Source organism: Salmo salar, chromosome ssa14, assembly GCF_905237065.1.
Source record: "Salmo salar chromosome ssa14, Ssal_v3.1, whole genome shotgun sequence".
NCBI lineage: Eukaryota > Metazoa > Chordata > Actinopteri > Salmoniformes > Salmonidae > Salmo > Salmo salar.
In genome coordinates, this window is record NC_059455.1 from 58,058,035 (window position 1) to 58,078,524 (window position 20,490).

The 20,490-nt window shown below is 41.9% G+C and overlaps 2 protein-coding genes across 2 annotated transcripts; both read left to right on the top strand.

Moving 5' to 3' along the window:
- The first annotated feature begins 906 nt into the window (after positions 1-906).
- On the top strand, positions 907-5,727 carry mrps21 (mitochondrial ribosomal protein S21). The gene is made up of 2 exons (XM_014142070.2): positions 907-1,034; positions 5,127-5,727. The coding sequence occupies exons 1-2, from the start codon at positions 952-954 to the stop codon at positions 5,305-5,307; spliced, it is 264 nt and encodes an 87-aa protein (XP_013997545.1). The 5' UTR covers positions 907-951; the 3' UTR covers positions 5,308-5,727.
- Positions 5,728-15,988: 10,261 nt separating this feature from the next.
- ciarta (circadian associated repressor of transcription a) lies at positions 15,989-18,793 on the top strand. The gene is made up of 5 exons (XM_014142069.2): positions 15,989-16,258; positions 17,171-17,532; positions 17,649-17,803; positions 17,919-18,063; positions 18,188-18,793. Exons 2-5 carry the CDS (start codon positions 17,173-17,175, stop codon positions 18,602-18,604), a joined length of 1,077 nt encoding a protein of 358 aa, XP_013997544.1. The 5' UTR covers positions 15,989-16,258; positions 17,171-17,172; the 3' UTR covers positions 18,605-18,793.
- The last annotated feature ends 1,697 nt before the right edge of the window (positions 18,794-20,490 follow it).

Here is a 20,490-nt window from a genome sequence, read left to right on the forward strand (position 1 = left end):
TCCCGCACTCACTGTTGGCTGACCTCACCCCCTTTCATCTCTCCCTGAAGAATATGGGTAAGTCCGAAATTGAACCCTATACCCTCCATAGTGCACTACTTTTGACCAAAGACCTTTCAGAAGGAGTTCACAATATAGATAATAGGGTGCCACTTGGACATAGCCTATGAGGCTAAGAGGCCCAGCTGAGGACTGAGTTAGATAAAGGAGAGGAGAAGGTCCTCTGAAAAAATGTGAGGACATCTAGTCCCTGTTGTTATGACAACTGGTATCCTTTCAAATCTCTTGATTGTTCATGTTTCCCCTGAATGCATTCTCATTTTACAGGACATAATCACAGAGGAGCAATTGAGGGTAACAGTCATTCCCAATGTATGAATGTGTCTTTGTGTCTTCATAGGGCAAATTCCACTTCAATTCAGATGATGTGATGATTGACATTCAATTCAAGAATTGAAAAAAAAGCCAAACAAATATTATCTTCATGAATTCATGATTTTTTATTTTAATTCATGGATGACCTGAACTGATGGATTTAAAAACGGAGCTGAGTGTAATGCATATTGCTACATTAATTATGCACTCCATATGGCCATTTTGTGTTGAGAAATGTTAGTAACTGGTGGAAACATTGAAGAAATGTAATGTAATAAAAACAACAAGACTAGTACCAACATATTGATATAGCTTTTATAAAACAGAGCTACCTGGTTAGTAGTAATTCAATATTTATTGACATGATTATGAATTATAAATCTTATTTTGTCGAATCTAATCAAATGTAGTTATATAATGAGTGCATGACAAAAGTAAAGCTTAAGCACAGGATAAGATGTCGATGTAGCGCCATCTAGTGTTGAATACGATTTTCTGATTCCAATTTCCTATTACTGCGGAACAGAAGATTTTGTAGTCGTTTGCTTCCACCCGGACGACTGCATCAGTCACAACATGGCGAACCACCTTCGTTTTGTTGCTCGGACGGTGATGGTCCAAGAGGGCAATATCGATGCAGCTTACAAGGCTCTAAATAGGTATCGTATTTCCACATGTATTTTTAAGTTACTGAGATAGCTAACGTTACCTATTGTAAGTCAGCGTATTATTTGAACATCGTCGTTCAAACGTAGCTAACTTGATCAATGTCATTCCGACATGACTTCCGGTGTAGACAGAATCCATACGGTAAACGTTGAATTTGGCGATTGTCCTTTAAACCCAGGAAGCAGACGCTCAACTTGCAGTTCACTAGTTTTTCAAGCTTAAATGTCAAAATCCATTTGGTAGGCCACTTACCAAAGAACGATAGTTGCTCAGCGAAACTCTATGATTACGGCCGGTATGTAACGTTACTTCCCAAAAATCTAAGTATTGTTTTTGACCAAGTGAAAATCCCCTTCTGCACCTCCAGTAAATTCACTAATTACTGCCACGCACAGGTCAGCGGATCCAACAGCAGGATATGTAATTGATTGTATCGCCTAGAACAGTGTATAAACGTAATATAAATTGGTTTTCACCCGCGCTCAACGGAATGCAATAATATTTCATGTAAGTAAATTAGGTGGACAATAGGCTACGTCTTTACAGTGATATTTATATATTTCTTAATATCATTATTTTACTTTTAGATTTGTGTATTGTTGTGAATTGTTAGATATTACTGCACTGTTGGAGTTAGGACCACAAGCATTTCGCTACAAGCGCAATAACATCCGCTAAATATGTGTACGTGACCAATACAATTGGATTTAGGTATGTGGAGACACATTGTACAATTTGAGGATGAAATTATAGTCCTAAAAAAGCTTTCCAGTTTCACTGACTCGCCCAATGATGCGCAATTCACTAGAATGGCCCGTACTGAAGTGCTCAGTCACTTTCAAAGTGGCACCATCATAGGGTGACACCTTTCCAATAAGTCAGTTCGTCAGAAACGTCTAGGAGCAACAATGGCTCAGCCGCGAAGTGGTAGGCCACATAAGCTCACAGAAAGGGACCACCGCTTGCGGAAGTTTGTAGCGCGTAAAAATCATCCGTCCTCGGTTTCAACACTCACTATGGAGTCCCAAATGGCCTCTGGAAGCAACGTTAGCACAAGAACTGCTTGCCGGGAGCATCATGAAATGGGTTTCCATGGCCAAGCAGCTGCACAGAAGCCTAAGATCACCATGCGCAATGCCAAGCATCGGCTAGAGAGGTTTAAAGCTCGCCGCCATTGGACTCTGGAGCAGCGGAAACCTGTTCTCTGAATCACGCTTCACCATCTGGCAGTCCGACAGCTGATTCTGGGTTTGGCAGATGCCAGGAGACCGCTACCTGCGCGAATACAGTGCCAACTGTAAAGTTTGGTGGAGAAGGAATAATGATCTGGGGATGTTTTTCATGTTTTGGGCTAGGCCCCTTAGTTCCAGTGAAGGGAAATCTTAACGCTACAGCATACAATGACATTCTAGACAATTCTGTGCTTCCAACTTTGTGGCAACAGTTTGGGGAAGGCCCTTCCTGTTTCAGCGTGACAGAGCAAGGTCCATACAGAAATGGTTTGTCGAGATCGGTGTGGAAGAACTTGACTGACCTTTCACAGAGCCCTGACCTCAACCCCATCGAACACCTTTGGGATGAATTGGAACGCTGACTGAGAGCCAGGCCTAATCACCCAACATCAGTGCCTGACGTCACTAATGCTTGTGGCTGAATGGAAGCAAGTCCCTGCAGCAATGTGCTAACATCTAGTGGAAAGTCTTCCCAGAAGAGTGGAGGAACACCTGTGTGAGAATGCTATTCATTGACTACAGCTCAGCGTTCAACATCATAGTGCCCTCAATGCTCATCACTAAGCTAAGGACCCTGGGACTAAACACCTTCTGCAACTGGTGGTAAAGGTAGGTGGTAACACATCCGCCACGCTGATCCTCAACACGGGGGCCGCTCAGGGGTGCGGCTCAGTCCCCTCCTGTACTCCCTGTTCACTCATGACTGCATGTCCAGGCATGACTCCAACACCATCAAGTTTGCCCATGACACAACAGTGGTAGGCCTGATCACCGACAACGATGAGACAGCCTATAGGGAGGAGGTCAGAGACCTAGCCGTGCGGTGCCAGGACAACAACCTCTCCCTCAACATTATCAAGACAAAGGAGATCATTGTGGACTACAGGAAAAGGAGGACCAAGCACGCCCCCATTCTCATCGACGGGGCTGTAGTGGAGCAGGTTGAGAGCTTCAAATTCCTTGGTGTCCACATCACCAACAAACTAACATGGTCCAAGCACACCAAGACAGTCGTGAAGAGGGCACGACAAAGCCTATTCCCCCTCAGGAGACTGAAAAAATTTGGCATGGGTCCCCAGATCCTCAAAAGTTCTAGAGCTGCACCATCAGGAGCATCCTGACTGGTTGCATCACTGCCTGGTACGGAAAGTGCTCGGCCTCCGACCGCAAGGCACTACAAAGGGTAGTGCGTACAGCCCAGTACATCACTGGGGCTAAGCTGCCTGCCATCCAGGACCTCTATACCAGGAGGTGTCAAGAGGAAGGCCCTAAAAATTGTCAGACTCCAACCACCCTAGTCACAGACTGTTCTCTCTGCTACCGCACGGCAAGCGGTACCGGAGCGCCAAGTCTAGGTCTAAGAGGCTTATTAACAGCTTCTACCCCCAAGCCATAAGACTACTGAACAGCTAATCAAAGGGCTACCCAGACCCCTCTTTTACACTGCTGCTACTCTTTTTGTTATCTGTGCATAGTCACTTTAACTCTACCTACATGTACATATTACCTCTGCTACCTCGACTAACAGGTGCCCCCGCACATTGACTCTACCGGTATCCCCTGTATATAGCCTCGCTTGTTATTTTACTGCTGCTGTTTTAATTATTTGTTACTTTTATTTTACATTTTTTACTTAAGAAAAATAAGTGTTAACTTCTTAAAGCATTGTTGGTTAAGGGCTTATAAGTAAGCATTTCACTGTAAGGTCTACATCTGTTGTATTCGCCGCATGTTACAAATAACATTTAATTTGATGCCGTTCACAGATTTGCCCGACTGTAGGCATGCTTTGTGATTGGGCTACACACAATCCACAGCAAGGCAATACATTTTTTTTAAAATAAGCTATTGCTTCTGTGGCTAAATGATAGGCCTACTCCTGCTGTAGTATTCTGAACTGTTGAATTTGTTTCTGAACAGACAGCAGTAGTTCTATGACTTTGTTAAATGTATTTCAATTCATCAGCACCTCCAGCACCATTCCCGACGCTATGCTTCTATAAGGAAGTAAATGAAGTGCATAGCTGGAGAGAGAAGAGTTGCAGGCTCATGTCCATCAGAGCAGAGAGAGGGAGCAATGTCATATAATGTGAATCTAGTTCTGTGAGCGACATGGCCACGCGTTGGTCTGTAGGCAGAAATGTTGTGCAAACAAAAACCCATGCCGGCCCAACACAAATGAAAAATGTTGAATAACAGACACGTTTTCACATTACGGTTTTTTTTGCGGGCATGGTAATTAGAGGCAACTTGAATTAACTCTGATTGCTTTTATTAAAAATGTTACATTGCAAACAGTCCCAATAATTTGTCACGCCACGAGGTACCGGATTATGGCAAATGGGTTCTGGAACGAAACAGTCCAAAACTGAGCGGTGCCAGATCCTGTTCTGAAGATTTAGCTTGCTACCGTGTTCACGATCACCAAATCAGTATCTCCCAACATTGCTACCATCGGGGAGGGGCTATTTTCTACTGCTTTCCCTCCCTTCCTGCTTGGTTGCCTACCTTTCCCTAAGCCTCTCCGTTCCCTCTTACATATTAGAAATTCCGATTTTACCTAAAGCCTGTGGCTTTAACGTTCTGATACATTGCATTTTAAGACTAGTTAAGTCCTATGATAACCCCCTTATGTCTTGTTATCCGTGCATGATGCTGACTAAAAAACAGCCGTTTGAGATGAATTAATATTTCCTACTACTCAGAGACATATTATAAGCCTTTTAATAAGACGTATAATGGCGAACACATCCTCATATCAAAAAATAAAACATTTTACATGGAAGGTATACAGGTATAGGCCTACTTCTAACCCAGTTCTCTCTGCTCTCTCATTTTACACCCTTTAAGAGTGCTGTCTGTGGATGGAATTATCGAAACGGTGAAACGAAAGCGCTACTATGAGAAGCCCTGTCGGCGCAGGCAGCGAGAGAACTATGAGAACTGCAAGAGGATCTATCATTCTGAAATGGCCAGGAAGATCTCCTTCATCTCCCGGACGCAAAGACAAGACCCCTGGGTCGGCTCCTAGACGGAGGGCTATGTTCCGTCTGTGCGACGAGGACCGTTAGGAGTAAGAGCTCACTGAGTTAGCACTACCCAGCTGGAAGATGGAAGGGGAAAGAAAAGTCCTCTGAAGGGAACTTCAATAAACCGGATCAAACAAGATTTGTATTCCACAATCCAAAGGGTTAGGGTTAGTGGCTGACACTTTGAAAAATTGTTTATCATCAAAATGATATCTTCTGTTTTGAATGGTCATTTTCCCTGTTCATTATAGCACAGTATGCCAGAGGCGAGCATGTCTATGTCTTGTTTGAGAAATGAAACATGACAGTAACTATTTACATCAAACTATTGTTATCATTTTAGACACAAAGCCAAATTGATGTTTCGCACCTGGTTCAAAAGTTGTGGTAATACTGAAGTGAAATAAATTGTCTCATTGTAAGTTTTTTTTTCTAGTACGTTTGTTTCTGAGATTAAATTAACCAATTTTGCTTGCGCCCACCACTTATTTTCATTAGTTTTGTGCCATATTGCACTCTTAAGGTAAGCCATGTTATATAAATGAAAACGTCCTTCATACAAAACTTTGTTAGAGTATTGTAAAAAAGAATGGCATTTGTTGTGGAATGAACAAACAATTTATCGATAACAATTTAATTTATAGATTAGGTTGCAAATTGATAACAATATATTCATTTTATCATGTAGTAACATTTTAAAAGGAGAATTTGAACAGCAGTGTAATTATGCATGACAGCAGGATATGTCTCCTAAGACATTGGCTTCATCCCAAATTGTACCCTATTTCCTATATCGTGCACCCCTTTACGGTCCATTTAAGTCCATTCCTTGCCAGAGATGCATAAACTACGGACGGGTTGTCACATCCACGGGTTATTCTAAATTGGGGCCCCCAATGTAAGCTCGTGCTCTTGCGCCCATAAAAGCATAAGCACTTGCTGCCATGCAGACGTTGCTGGCCAGAGCAAATCACCTTGGCATTGTGGAGTAGGGCAATACATGATCTATGATGGATTTGCAAGTTTTTCGGATGGCGGCTGACCTACCTCCAATAGAGAAGTGGTGGAAGTCAGAATCAATGATTTTGGAAAGTGGGCAATAGACTATAATGTAAATTGTGGAGACTGTTTAAAAGGTAAATCTACAACATGTTGGCCACTCATTTCAAGCAATGTCTCATGATACACTTGTCTCAAGAAATTGCCTGAAATTCTCATTGTTTCAAATAAAATATTATTGGTTACACACGCAGCACTACTCGGGCACATAATCTCAGTGCAAGAGGCGTTACTACAGTCCCTGGTTCGAATCCAGGCTGAATCACATCCGGCCGTGATTGGGAATCCCATAGGGCGGCGCACAATTGGCCCAAAGTCATCCGGGTTTGGCTGGGGTAGGCCGTCATTGTAAATAAGAATTTGTTCTTAACTGACTTGCCTAGTTAAATAAAGGTTAAATAAATAAAAATATTTTTTGCTTATGTTCACACAGGTGTAGCGAAATGCTTATGTTCGCAAATCAAAAACATTTAAAGAAAATAATTAACAAATATTAGAATGAGCAATCTCAGAGTCCAGTATATAACTAGTGCCTTGATGAGGGGGAAAAAAACAAATTAATCCATTTTAGAATAAGGCTGTAACGTAACAGAATGTGGAAAAAGTCAAGGGGTCTGAATACTTTCCGAAGGTACTGTATATGTGTATAGATATTATGGACAGTATTTGAGTAGAAAAGGTGTGTACAGCAGTAATTATATAGGATGAGCCTTAACTAGAAAACAGTATATGCATATGAAGTGGGTAAAACAGTATGTAAAATTATATTGTAGTAACCAGTGGTCAATAACTTTGTACATACGGCAGCAGTCTCGAAGGTGCAGGGTTGAGTATCGGGTGGTAGCCAGCTAGTAACAGGGACTAAATTCAAGGAAGGGTACTGGGCGGAGGCCAGCTAGTGGTGACTATTTAACAGTCTGGTGGCCTGGAGATAGAAGCTGTTTTTCAGTCTCTCTGTCCCAGCTTTGATGCACCTGTACTGTCTCTGCCTTATAGATAGCGGGGTCAACAGGCCTTGGCTCAGTGGTCTAAGCCAAATTTCTTCAGCCTCCTGAGGTTGAAGAGGTGCTGTTAGGCCGCCTTCACCACGCTGTCTGTGGATGGACCATTTCAGGTTGTCAGTGATGTGGACGCCGAGGAACTTGAAGCTTTTCAACCTCTCCACTCCGGCCCAGTCGATGTGTTTTGAGGGCGTGCTCCCTCTGCTGGTTCCTAAAGTCCATGATCAACTCCTTTGTTTTGTTGACGTTGAGGGAGAGGTTGTCCTCCCTCTAGGCTGTCTTGTCGTCGTTGGTAATCAGGCCTACCACTATTGTGTCGTCTAAGAACTAAATGATTGATTAGGAGACATGCGTAGCCACGCTGTCATAGGTGAACAGGGAGTACAGGAGGGGGCTAGGCACGCACACACCCTTGTGGGGACCCCGTGTTGATGATCAGCGTAGCGGAGGTGTTGCCTATCTTCACCACCTGGGGTTGGACCGTCAGGAAGTCCATAACCGAGTTGCACAGGGCAGGGTTCAAACCCTGTGCCACGAGCTTAGTGATGAGCTTGGAGGGCATTATGGTGTTGAAGCCTGAGCTGCAGTTGATGAACGGCATTCTTACATAGGTATTCCTCTTGTCCAGACGGGATAGGGCAGTGCGATGGTGTTTGCGATTGCTTCATCCATGGATCTGTTGGGGCGTTATGCAAATTGTAGGGGGTTTAGGGCACAGGTGTCAAACTCATTCCATGGAGGGCAAAGTGTCAGCGGTTTTTCGCTACGCCCTTGTACTTGATTGATGAATTAAGTTTGATAATTAGTAAGGAACTCCACAACTGGTTGTCTAGGGCTTAATTGAAAGGAAAAAAACTAAAACCTGCAGACACTAGGCCCTCCATGGAATGAGTTTGACACCCCTGGTCTAGGGTGTTGTGTAAGGTGGATGTGATATGATCCTTAACTAGCCTCTCAAAGTACTCCATGATGACAGAAGTGAGTGTTACAGGGCGAGACGATAGTCATTTAGTTCAGTTACCTTCACTTTCTTGGGTACAGGGACAATGGTGTACATCTTGAAGCAAGTGGGGACAACAGACTGGGATAGAGCGAAATTGAATATGTCTGTAAACACTCCATAACAACATTGTGGAAGGACCGCCAAATATAATTGCTTGATTAATTAGGCCTGTTCATTTCTGGATCAGACTATATGTTTTAGGAATGGTTGGGTCATCCAAAAAATGTAAATGGCTATTATAGGGTATAATTTATCTACACCAGTGGTACCCAAACTTTCTATAGTCCCTACTCCTTCAAACATTCAACCTCCAGCTGCGTACCCCCTCTAGCATCAGGGTCAGCGCACTCTCAAATGTTGTTGTTTTGCCATCATTGTAAGCATGCCACACACACACTATAAGATACATTTGTTAAACATAAGAATGAGTGTTTTTGTCACAACCCGGCTCATGGGAAGTGACAAAGAGCTCTTACAGGACCATAATTCATAATTTAGTTTTTCATGCTAGCGAGGGCCGAGAATCCACTCTCACATAGGTACGAGGTTGGAAAGGGCATCGGTGTCTTAACTTTTAGGGACAGACGGAACGCCTCACCAATATCCAATGGTAGAGCGTGGCGTGAAATACAGATACCTCAAAAATGCTATAACTTCAATTTCTCAAACATATGACTATTTTACACCATTTTAAAGACAAGACTCTCGTTAATCTAACCACATTGTCCGATTTCAAAAAGGCTTTACAGCGAAAGCAAAACATTAGATTATGTCAGGAGAGTACCCTGCCAAAAATAATCACACAGCCATTTTCAAAGCAAGCATATATGTCACAAAAACCAAAACCACAGCTAAATGCAGCACTACCCTTTTGATGATCTTCATCAGATGACACTCCTAGGACATTATGTTATACAATACATGCATGTTTTGTTCAATCAAGTTCATATTTATATCAAAAAACAGCTTTTTACATTAGCATGTGATGTTCAGAACTAGCATACCCACCGCAAACTTCCGGTGAATTTACTAAATTACTCATGATAAACGTTCACAAAAAACATAATTATTTTAAGAATTATAGATACAGAACTCCTTTATGCAAACGCTATGTCAGATTTTAAAATAGCTTTTCGGCGAAAGCACATTTTGCAATATTCTGAGTACATAGCCCGGCCATCATGGCTAGCTATTTTGACACCCACCATGTTTGGGGCTCACCAAACTCAGAATTACTATTAAAAAATTGGATTACCTTTGCTGTTTTTCATCAAAATGCACTCCCAGGACTTCCACTTCAACAACAAATGTTGTTTTGGTTCCAAATAATCCATAGTTATATTCAAATAGCTCCGTTTTGTTCGTGCGTTCAGGTCACTATTCGAAGGGTGACAGGCGAGCGCATTTCGTGACAAAAAATGTCAAAATATTCCATTACCATACTTAGAAGCATGTCAAACGCTGTTTAAAATCAATTTTTATGCTATTTTTCTCGTAAAATAGCGATAATATTCCAACCAGGCGACATTGTATTCATTCAAAGGCTGAAATAAAAAAAATGGAGTAGTCTCCTGGACGCGCATCTCCAGTGTCACTGTTCCCAGCCTGACCACTCACAAATTCTCCTGCTGTTCTTCGCCCAGAGACTGCAGACACCCCATTCCACTTTCTGGCGCCTTCTGAGAGCCAATGGAAGCCTTAGAAAATGTCACGTTACAGCACAGATGCTGTATTTTCGATAGAGATTCTACAGAAGGACAACAAATTATCAGACAGGGCACTTCCTGTATGGAATCTTCTCAGGTTTTGGCCTGCCATATGAGTTCTGTTATACTCACAGACACCATTCAAACAGTTTTAGGAACTTTAGAGTGTTTTCTATCCAAATCTACTAATTATATGCATATTCTAGTTTCTGGGCAGGAGTAGTAACCAGATTAAATCGGGTACGTTTTTTATCCGGCCGTGAAAATACTGCCCCTATCCCAAACAGGTTAACAGCACGATTTGCCAAGGCAGGATACTCTGAGTACAGCCCAATCCAGAAATCTGGCAGTGGCTTCTGATTAAGTGGACTGGAGGCAGGGCATGAAAGGGATAATGAATCCAATTGTTTGTGTCTGTTTTGGGAAAGAACCTGCGTAGCTGCGCACCCAGCTCACTCAGGTGCTTCACTCTAACCCGTCATCTTACAAGCGGTCAGACAAGTGAGAATTATGGTCAGTAAATAACTTTAAATTCGTCTCTCAATTAAAAAAACGTGTCAATAATTTTCCCCTTGATATCCAGTGCACTTCTGTATGTATGTTGTAAAAGCGTTACATGGTCGCTGCCCGTACCCTTGCATAATGCAGAAAATACACGAGAGTTCAGGGGCCTTGCTTTAACAAAGTTAACCATTTCACTGAAGTGTCCAAAACATCTTTCAAGCTGTCAGGCATTCCCTTGGCAGCAAGAGTCTCTCGTGTATGCTGCAGTGTACCCAAGTGGCGTCGGGAGCAACTGCTTGCACGCGCGTTACCACTCCATTATGTCTCCCTGTCATGGCTTTTACGCCATCAATACCAACAGATCTTGACCACTTAAGTCCATTTGGTGTCATAGCTGTCCAGTATTTTAAAAATATCCTCTCATGTTGTCCGGGTTTCCAGTGGTTTGCAGAAGAGGATGTCTTCCTTATTTGACCCCCCATAAACGTAACGGACATATACCAGGAGCTGTGCCAGGCCCACCACTTCTGACTCATCCAGCTGTAACGCATATAATTCACTGGCTTGTATGCAAAGCAGTAATTGTTTCAAAACATCTCCTGCCATGTCACTGATGCGTCGTGAAACAGTGATGAAGACATTGTCTGTATAGTTTTTTGGGCCATTTCCCCCAGCATTGTCCCAGCCATATCCGCGGCAGCAGGAAGAATTAAGTCCCCCACAATAGTATGGGGCTTGCCTGTCCTAGCCACTCGGTAGCTCACCATATAAGACACTTCTAGCCCCTTCTTATTAATGGTATCTGTTGCTTTTATACATGTCTTACTACTCGAAAGTCTTCTTTATTCTTGCTAAAAAAAAATGCCGTGGCTTATTTTTCAAATTTTCATGTTAAGTTTCTAAATGTCTGCGCAAGAGTGAAGGTTTCCCGTGAGAGAGTAAGGGTTAATGTGATTGGATGTTAATTATTTGACTAGGCTACCTGTATTTGACATTGTGTTGTTATTTCGCTGAATACTAGATGGTTGAATTTTATTTTTGGAAGTGAAACGAGGCTACTCGGGTGAGAAAAAAACTCACCCAAATGTACGTATATGTCACGGCTGTCGAAAGGAGAAGAGGACCAAAGTGCAGCGTGTGTGTCGTTCCACATTTTATTTAATCTGTGAAGCTATGCAATACATAAATAAACTGAATAAACCAAACAACAAACCGTGACGCAGAGGAGAAACAAACACTACTCAAAAATAACCACCCACAAAAACCCAGGTAGAAAAACACCTACTTAAGTATGATCTCCAATTAGAGACAACGAGGACCAGCTGCCTCTAATTGGAGATCATCCCAAACAAACCAACATAGAAATACAAAAACTAGAACCTAACAACATAGAAATAGAACACATAGAATAAACCCCCCTGTCACACCCTGACCTACTCTACCATAGAAAATAACAGCTTACCATGGTCAGGACGTGACAGTATAGCCCTGTTGGAAATATAAATGTACTGTTTGAAAATGTGAAGAAAAAAAATATATATTTAAATGTGAATCCAATTTTTATTTGGCGTACCCCTGACTGCGTTGTGTGTACTTGGGAATACCTGATCTACACTAATTAAAGGTGCACTATGCAAAAATCACTCATATCCTTCTTGCTAAAATTCTAATAGTTTGCCTAATTTCAGTTTGTGACAAAACAAACAAGCAGAGTGTAGAGAATCATTGTACTGTCTAAACCGCTGTGAAATATATTTTCCATAACAAAAAATATTGTATTTTCAGCTGTTTGAAGCTGGTGTACAAAACCGAAAGTAATAGACACAAAAACGAAACTTAAGAATGGGGAGCATAGAAAAAGAAGCACATCGAACAGCTTCTTTGACTTGCTTTCAATGAGAATTACATATTTATAACTAAAATGTCTATGTGAATTTGGTTGGGTTGTCCAAAACATTACATATTACAGCTTTAACAAAGATACACTAAATGGAGAGTAAACATGCATGGCAGTTTTGGCCAAATCCAGAATATACATGCCTACCCCACTAGAACAAAATGTTAACTATCTACTAAATTCAGCAAAAAAAGAAATGTCCCTTTTTCAGGACCCTGTCTTTCAAAGATAATTACTAAAAATCCAAGTAACTTCACAGATCTTCATTGTAAAGGGTTTAAACACTGTTTTCCATGCTTGTTCAATGAACCACAAATAATTTATGAACATGCACCTGTGGAACGGTCATTAAGACACTAACAACTTACAGACAGTAGGTAATTAAGGTCACAGTTAGGAAAATTTAGGACACTAAAGAGGCCTTTCTACTGACTCTGAAAAACACCAAAAGAAAGATTTCTCTGCTCATCTGCGTGAACGTGCCTTAGGCATGCTGCAAGGAGGCATGAGGACTGCAGATGTGGCCAGGGCAATAAATTGCAATGTCTATACTAATGAGACGCCTAAGACAGCGCTACAGGGAGACAGGACGGACAGCTGATCATCCTCGCAGTGGCAGACCACGTGTAACAACACCTGTACAGGATCGGTACATACGAAAAACAAACCTGCGGGACAGGTACAGGATGGCAACAACATCTGCCTGAGTTACACCAGGAACGCACAATCCCTCCATCAGTGCTCAGACTGTCCGCAATAGGCTGAGAAAGGCTAGACTGAGGGCTTGTAGCCCTGTTGTAAGGCACGTCCTCACCAGACATCACTGGCAACAGCGTCGCCTATCGGCACAAACCCACCGTCGCTGGACCAGACAGGACTGGCAAAAAGTGCTCTTCACTGACGAGTCGCGGTTTTGTCTCACCAGGGGTGATGGTCGGATTCACGTTTATCGTCGAAGGAATGAGCGTTACACCGAGGCCTGTACTCTGGAGCGGGATCGATTTGTAGGTGGAGGGTCCGTCGTGGTCTGGGGCGGTGTGTCACAGCATCATGGGACTGAGCTTGTTGTCATTGCAGGCAATCTCAACGCTGTGCGTTACAGGGAAGACATCCTCCTCCCTCATGTGGTACCCTACCTGCAGGCTCATCCTGACATGACCCTCCAGCATGACAATGCCACCAGCCATACTGCTCGTTCTGTGCGTGATTTCCTGCAAGACAGGAATGTCAGTGTTCTGCCATGGCCAGCGAAGAGCCCAGATCTCAATCCCATTCAGCACGTCTGGGACCTGTTTGATCGGAGGGTGAGGGCTAGGGCCATTGCCCCCAGGAATGTCCGGAAACTTGCAGGTGCCTTGGTGGAAGAGTGGGGTAACATCTCACAGCAAGAATTGGCAAATCTGGTGCAGTCGATGAGGAGGAGATGCACTGCAGTACTTAACTTAACATCTAGATGTTCCGCTAGCGGAACGCCTCGCCAATATCCAATGGTAGAGCGTGGCGCGAATTACAAACTCCTCAAAAATCCCAAAACTTCAATTTTTCAAACATATGACTATTTTACACCATTTTAAAGACAAGACTCTCCTTTATCTAACCACATTGTCCGATTTCAAAAAGGCTTTACAACGAAAGCAAAACATTAGATTATGTCAGGAGAGTACCCAGCCAGAAATAATCACACCCATTTTTCAAGCTAGCATATAATGTCACAAAAACCAAAACCACAGATAAATGCAGCACTAACCTTTGATGATCTTCATCAGATGACACTCCTAGGACATTATGTTATACAATACATGCATGTTTTGTTCAATCAAGTTCATATTTATATCAAAAACCAGCTTTTTACATTAGCATGTGACGTTCAGAACTAGCATACCCACCGAAAACTTCCGGTGAATTTACTAAATTACTCACGATAAACGTTCACAAAAAACATAACAATTATTTTAAGAATTATAGATACAGAACTCCTTTATGCAATCGCGGTGTCCGATTTTAAAATAGCTTTTCGGTGAAAGCACATTTTGCAATATTCTGAGTACATAGCCCGGCCATCATGGCTAGCTATTTTGACACCCACCAAGTTTGGCACTCACCAAACTCAGATTTACTATAAGAAAAATTGGATTACCTTTTCTGTTCTTCGTCAGAATGCACTCCCAGGACTTCTACTTCAACACCCAATGTTGTTTTGGTTCCAAATAATCCATAGTTATATCCAAATAGCTGCGTTTGTTCTTGCGTTCAAGACACTATCCGAAGGGTAACGCGCCGGAGCGTATCGTGACAAATAAATTCTAAATATTCCATTACCGTACTTTGAAGCATGTCAAACGCTGTTTAAAATCAATTTTTATGTGATATTTCTCGTAAAATAGCGATAATATTCCGCCCGGGAGACCTTGTTTTCGTTCAAACACTGAAAATAGAAAATGGTGTCTTCGCATGCGAGCGCCCGTGTCATTTTTCTCAGAGCGACCACTTTCCAAAACCCCTACTGTTTTTTGCCCAGGGACTGCAGAGTCATCATTCCCCGTTCTGGCGCCTTCTGAGAGCCTATGGGAGCCTTAGAAAGTGTCACGTTACAGCAGAGATCCTCTATTTTCCATAAAGAGTTTATAGAAGGACAAGAAATGGCACTTCCTGTATGGAATCTTCTCAGGTTTTGGCCTACCATATGAGTTCTGTTATACTCACAGACACCATTCAAACAGTTTTAGAAACTTTAGGGTGTTTTCTATCCACATCTACTAATTATATGCATATTCTAGTTTCTGGGCAGGAGTAATAACCAGATTAAATCGTGTACGTTTTTTATCCGGCCGTGAAAATACTGCCCCCTATCCTAAACAGGTTAATGCAGCTGGTGGCCACACCAGATACTGACTGTTACTTTTGATTTTGACCCCCTCTTTGTTCAAGGACACATTATTCCATTTCTGTTAGTCACATGTCTGTGGAACTTGTTAAGTTTACGCCTCAGTTGTTGAATCTTGTTATGTTCATACAAATATTTACACGTGTTAAGTTTGCTGAAAATAAACGCACTTGACAGTGAGAGAACATTTCTTTTTTTGCTGAGTTTAGTTGGTAGTCACCCTAACTCGACCATTATCCAATTATTAATTCACCCAGCTCTGGTGCGTCATCATCAGGCTGATCCATAGCTGATGACATCAGTTGTTGTCCCATGTTCTATACGTGGAGCCGAAACCGTAAGTACCATCTAATCACTAGCCTTACATTATGATAATGCAGGACAGGACACCTCAGCCACACTATATAAACCCTGTGGTTACTGCCTCGTGTTTTTCCTTGCTGACTATACAGCCACAGCCTTCCACACGTCTGACACGTGTAGTGAGAGAAAAGCGTGACAAGTAAGTTACTGGCCAATCAGTATTTATGTAGTCACTGAGTGGTTATATTCTCAACCAATGAGAGCGTTTTGTACCAAGTGCTAACCAATCGTGGCCGCGCACACAGTTCAGCACGTGTAGCGCATGGTAGCAATTCACATGTTGCCCCTCGCTGTACTGAGGACTGAAAGGTAAACGGAATTTGAAAGGAGGAAAAGGAGGAAACAGTACTGAGACGTTGAGAATAGAGGACTCTTACGACTATAGCGCGCAATCAACATCAGTGTTTGTCATATATATATATTTTTAAATAGGATCTTATCAGAATTGCAATAGGAGAAGGAAATAGCAGATATTCAACTAGTTATCCATTTTACTGTTTTATTTGATTGTCTTGATATCGGCTTCATCCTAAAAGGTAAGAGATATATCGGCTATAGCCTGCTGTGCCTTTTTGTTTTTCTTTAGAGATTTTTTCCCCTAGTCCTATTTTAACCCGATTTGAACTGTCAAATGTGCACTGTTGGTTACAATAATTAAGCAAATAGTAAAATAATTATTGGTTGTGCCTGAAGTATGCTCTGGTTCAGGATCAGCTTTCCCAGCTCTAGCCAGAACCTTCTTTTTGGTTAACGCCTCAAACCAACCTGGAATCAGTTCATGGCTTTAGTTATCTCTATGTATGTCATCTATATATTATTTAAGACATTAATACAGTATAGACTAATTTAAAGAAAAGGCATAGGGGATTTATGAGAAGCGTTCAATGAACATTGACAACTTTATAATGCGTGAAACAATGTAGTGTAATGCAGCCTCTGGCCTTTTGTTTCAGGATAGTCAATTAGTTTGACGTTAAAATGGGCAGATGTTTGAAATGTAACTAATAGCTGACATAAAATCCTACAGCGATACAGCCAAATCCCACTGGACAGGGTGCGTCACACCCCCACACAGCACACGATCACATGTATAGATGGCAACGCAACAGCTCGGGGAGTTTGAACCAATATCAGTGACTAACAGCATTCCTTCTTGAATATTTATTAGGGGACACACCTACTAGTATTCTGGAACGTGACGTGAAACCCAGGAATTTGCGTTGTTATTGTTTTTTATTTGTTATCGTTTTTTTTTAAATATTTTTTTTCATTTAAATTGTGATATAGGTATGCCTATGACTATGTCATTTTGTTAAAGGAGGGTTTTACTACATGGCGGACTTGTTGTAATGCCTAGGTCACCATTAACTCTACATCAGTTACTCTGAGGAATGTCTAATTGTAATATCCCTTGGGACTGACCTGGTCTGTTCTCTCTCTCTCTCCAGGGATGCATTTGTTGAGCATGTCCACCAAATGGCCGTCCTACGGCTCCCGCTCCTCCACCCCCAGCTTCCTCCTCAGCGAGAGCGATGTGACGGAGGACGAGGCAGACATTGATGTCTTCACCTCTGAAAGCGAGGGAGATAGCTCAGGGGGTGGCAAGACCTGCTCAGTACCCTTCTCCCTGGCCGGGGGTGGCGAGGCAGCCTCTAGGTTACACTGGTCCATGGCTGGGAGTGGACAAGCGGGATGCTTTCCCCACACCACCATCTACCCATCCATGGTGGCTTCCTCTTGCAGTGCCGCATTCTGCACAAAGGAAAGCACAGAGGAGACCACGCAAGGAGACCTGGCCTTTGCTCAGAAAGTGAGTTTTGTTTTTTTTAAAGACTGATTTAAACATACTTTGTTACTGATTTTCTCACCCAGGGACATTATCAGACAGTAGATATTAATGTTTTCTGTTTCCCTTCTCTCTCCAAGTGTTCAGAGCTACAAAGGTTTATCAGACCCCTGTTGGAGCTTCTGAATGGACTCAAGACGGGGAGATTTGAGAGAGGTCTTAGCAGTTTCCAGTCGAGCGTTGCCATCGACAGACTACAGAGGATCCTGGGTATTCTTCAGAAACCTGACATGGGGTAAGCAAACCATCTTGTGTATAGCTAGCAGTAACTTATGGTGTAGTCACACATTTACTTTAAGTGTTTCATGTCGTAACATGCTATTAATGACAGTACTCCTCTTTTTCCACAGAGAAAAATTCCTCCGCACCCTCCTGCAGGTAGAGATGATGCTGAAGATGTGGTTCCCCCATGTGACCCCTGTCGCTGCCACCCAGAACCCCACACCCAGTCTTCCGCCACGATGGCACCAAAATCAGCTGTGTATGCCAGTCAAAGTGGGTCTCTTACTGCTCTAGCTATCACTGTTTAATATGTAATTGTCATAATGATTCCCACAGCAATCTATAATATGTAAGACTTGTATCTAATTTATGTTTTTCTTCACTCTTGCCCCATCAGAAGCGCAAGCTTAGCTGGTTGGACTCTGATTTCCCCAGTGCCGCCCCACCCAGCTGCAAGCGCCTGCAGCGTGAGGACAACTACCAGGAAGTGACCTCACAAGACTTTAGCCTTTTGAGCACAGACACTTATAGCCCGTCATGTCTGACTGTCAGCAGGAGAAGAAAGGGAAATAAGAGGCTTGAAATTTCACCTTGCTCTGCATGTGGTAGCCCAGCCACACAAGACAGCCGTGTCTCCTCAACCCATCTGGTCTTTCACTCACATCAGTTCTCCCTCCATGGACATCAGCCACGGAGATGCCACAGTGGGCCTGGCACAGTGAAGACACAGACCAATATTACGTCGGTGGGAATCCAAAGGAGGAGTCAATCTATTCCCACATTACTAAGGTCTATGAAACAAGAGCCGGAGTAGAAGCACAGACACATAAAAGTGGACATACAATTGAACTCTGAACTCATTGCACCTTTTAACCATCTTTAATCCACTTTTGTCTGTGTTGGAGAGTTCTTTTTTTTTTTACTGAAATTTACCTGGGAATATTTTTTATGGTTGATGTGATAAAGCAGTGTTTAGTAATAAAAAAATATATATATATACTGATACATTTTTATTTTATTTTTGACTTGTCAACAAAAATAGACATTCACATGAAATACACTATGCAGAAATATAAAAATAAAAGATTGATGGAATACCTCTGATGGAATACCTCTAACCTAACATCAACTCATAGTTATCAATAGTAGTAAATCTTAAAACATGGACAATACAATGAAAAACAATACAAGAACCTGTCAATCCTGTAGCTGATGCAGCACAGTGAAAAAAGGCAGCTAAATGTATAAGGCTTGCTATACCGCCTCCTTGATTGTAAACCATAGCATACAACTGGCACTAAACCACTGCCAACCAGTGGCAACAAAAACATTTATTACACAGTTTAATGTAACTATTGACTAAATCCACCTGTGTGAATACTAACTACCCCAGTAGCATACAACTGGAATGAAAGCAACCATTAAGAACTACAAAAGAGGAGAAATAACAACTGTTAGATTTATTGTATTTCTCATAAAATAAGTCTGTTTGAATGGGTCTGTTCTTGAAAAACCTGGATGCAGACTTGAACCAGGGATTCCCTGTTACATTCTAATTGGCTTTATAACTTTATTTATTTGATAGTATACATTTATCATCCTTTACGTTTTGATACATTTGATGTCAGGTTTATTCTTCTATGGTGTGAAAAGAAATATTTTGAGGAATACGTCACTGCCCAAAAACGATTTGCACGTGAGTATTTTACTTTCGATAACAAAGGACATTCCACCTCATTGATAAATGTTACTATTGTGATGACGCAAAACACCACATTTTTTATCTTCTAGGAAGGTTTCTATTGGATTGGGAGAAAATCCATAAAAAAAATCTATCATTAGACCATTGGGTATTTGAACCACAATGTTTCTGCTTAGCAAATACAGTGGGGCAAAAAAGTATTTAGTCAGCCACCAATTGTGCAAGTTCTCCCACTTAAAAAGATGAGAGAGGCCTGTAATTTTCATCATAGGTACACTTCAACTATGACAGACAAAATGAGAAATAAAATCCAGAAAATCACATTGTAGGATTTTTTATGAATTTATTTGCAAATTATGGTGGAAAATTTGCAAATACGCCTGGAGAAGCGTGTCTGACACATACATTCAAATTATTTCCCTGAACATCTGAGCTGATATAGCATTGACTGTGGCCCTGCTAAATGAGAGTTCAGGTAGGCCTCCACAACAATGACAAAAATCCAACAAAATAGCCTACCAAGAAAAACTTCCAAAAGGACTACCGGTAATTTGAGGCAGGAAGGAGTTGGAGTACTCAACAAAAAATGCAGAGATACATTTCTTATTTGCTGAAGCTTTATTCCATTGTTAGGATGAGTACAGGTGAAAGATGTCAAGCTGTCAGTCACCTGTACTCATCCTACTTCTTTCAGAGGAAGTTTGGCGTCGAAACGTCAGTCACCTGTACTCATCTCAACGATGGATTAAAGGGGCAATCTGCAGATGCTATATTTGGGAATTTATAAATTAATGATATATACCCATTGATTCTTGAAGAATGTAACTTTTAAATGCCTCATGGGCTTCACACCCCATCAGAACCTAAAATATAAGCTTGTTTTAATCCAATGTTTATTCTACTGTTTACTCCAATGTTTGTACTCCAGTATATTACTCCAGTATATTGTTTCAACTGTGGATAGGCCATTTAAAGCCTGAGCAAATCTACAGTATCCA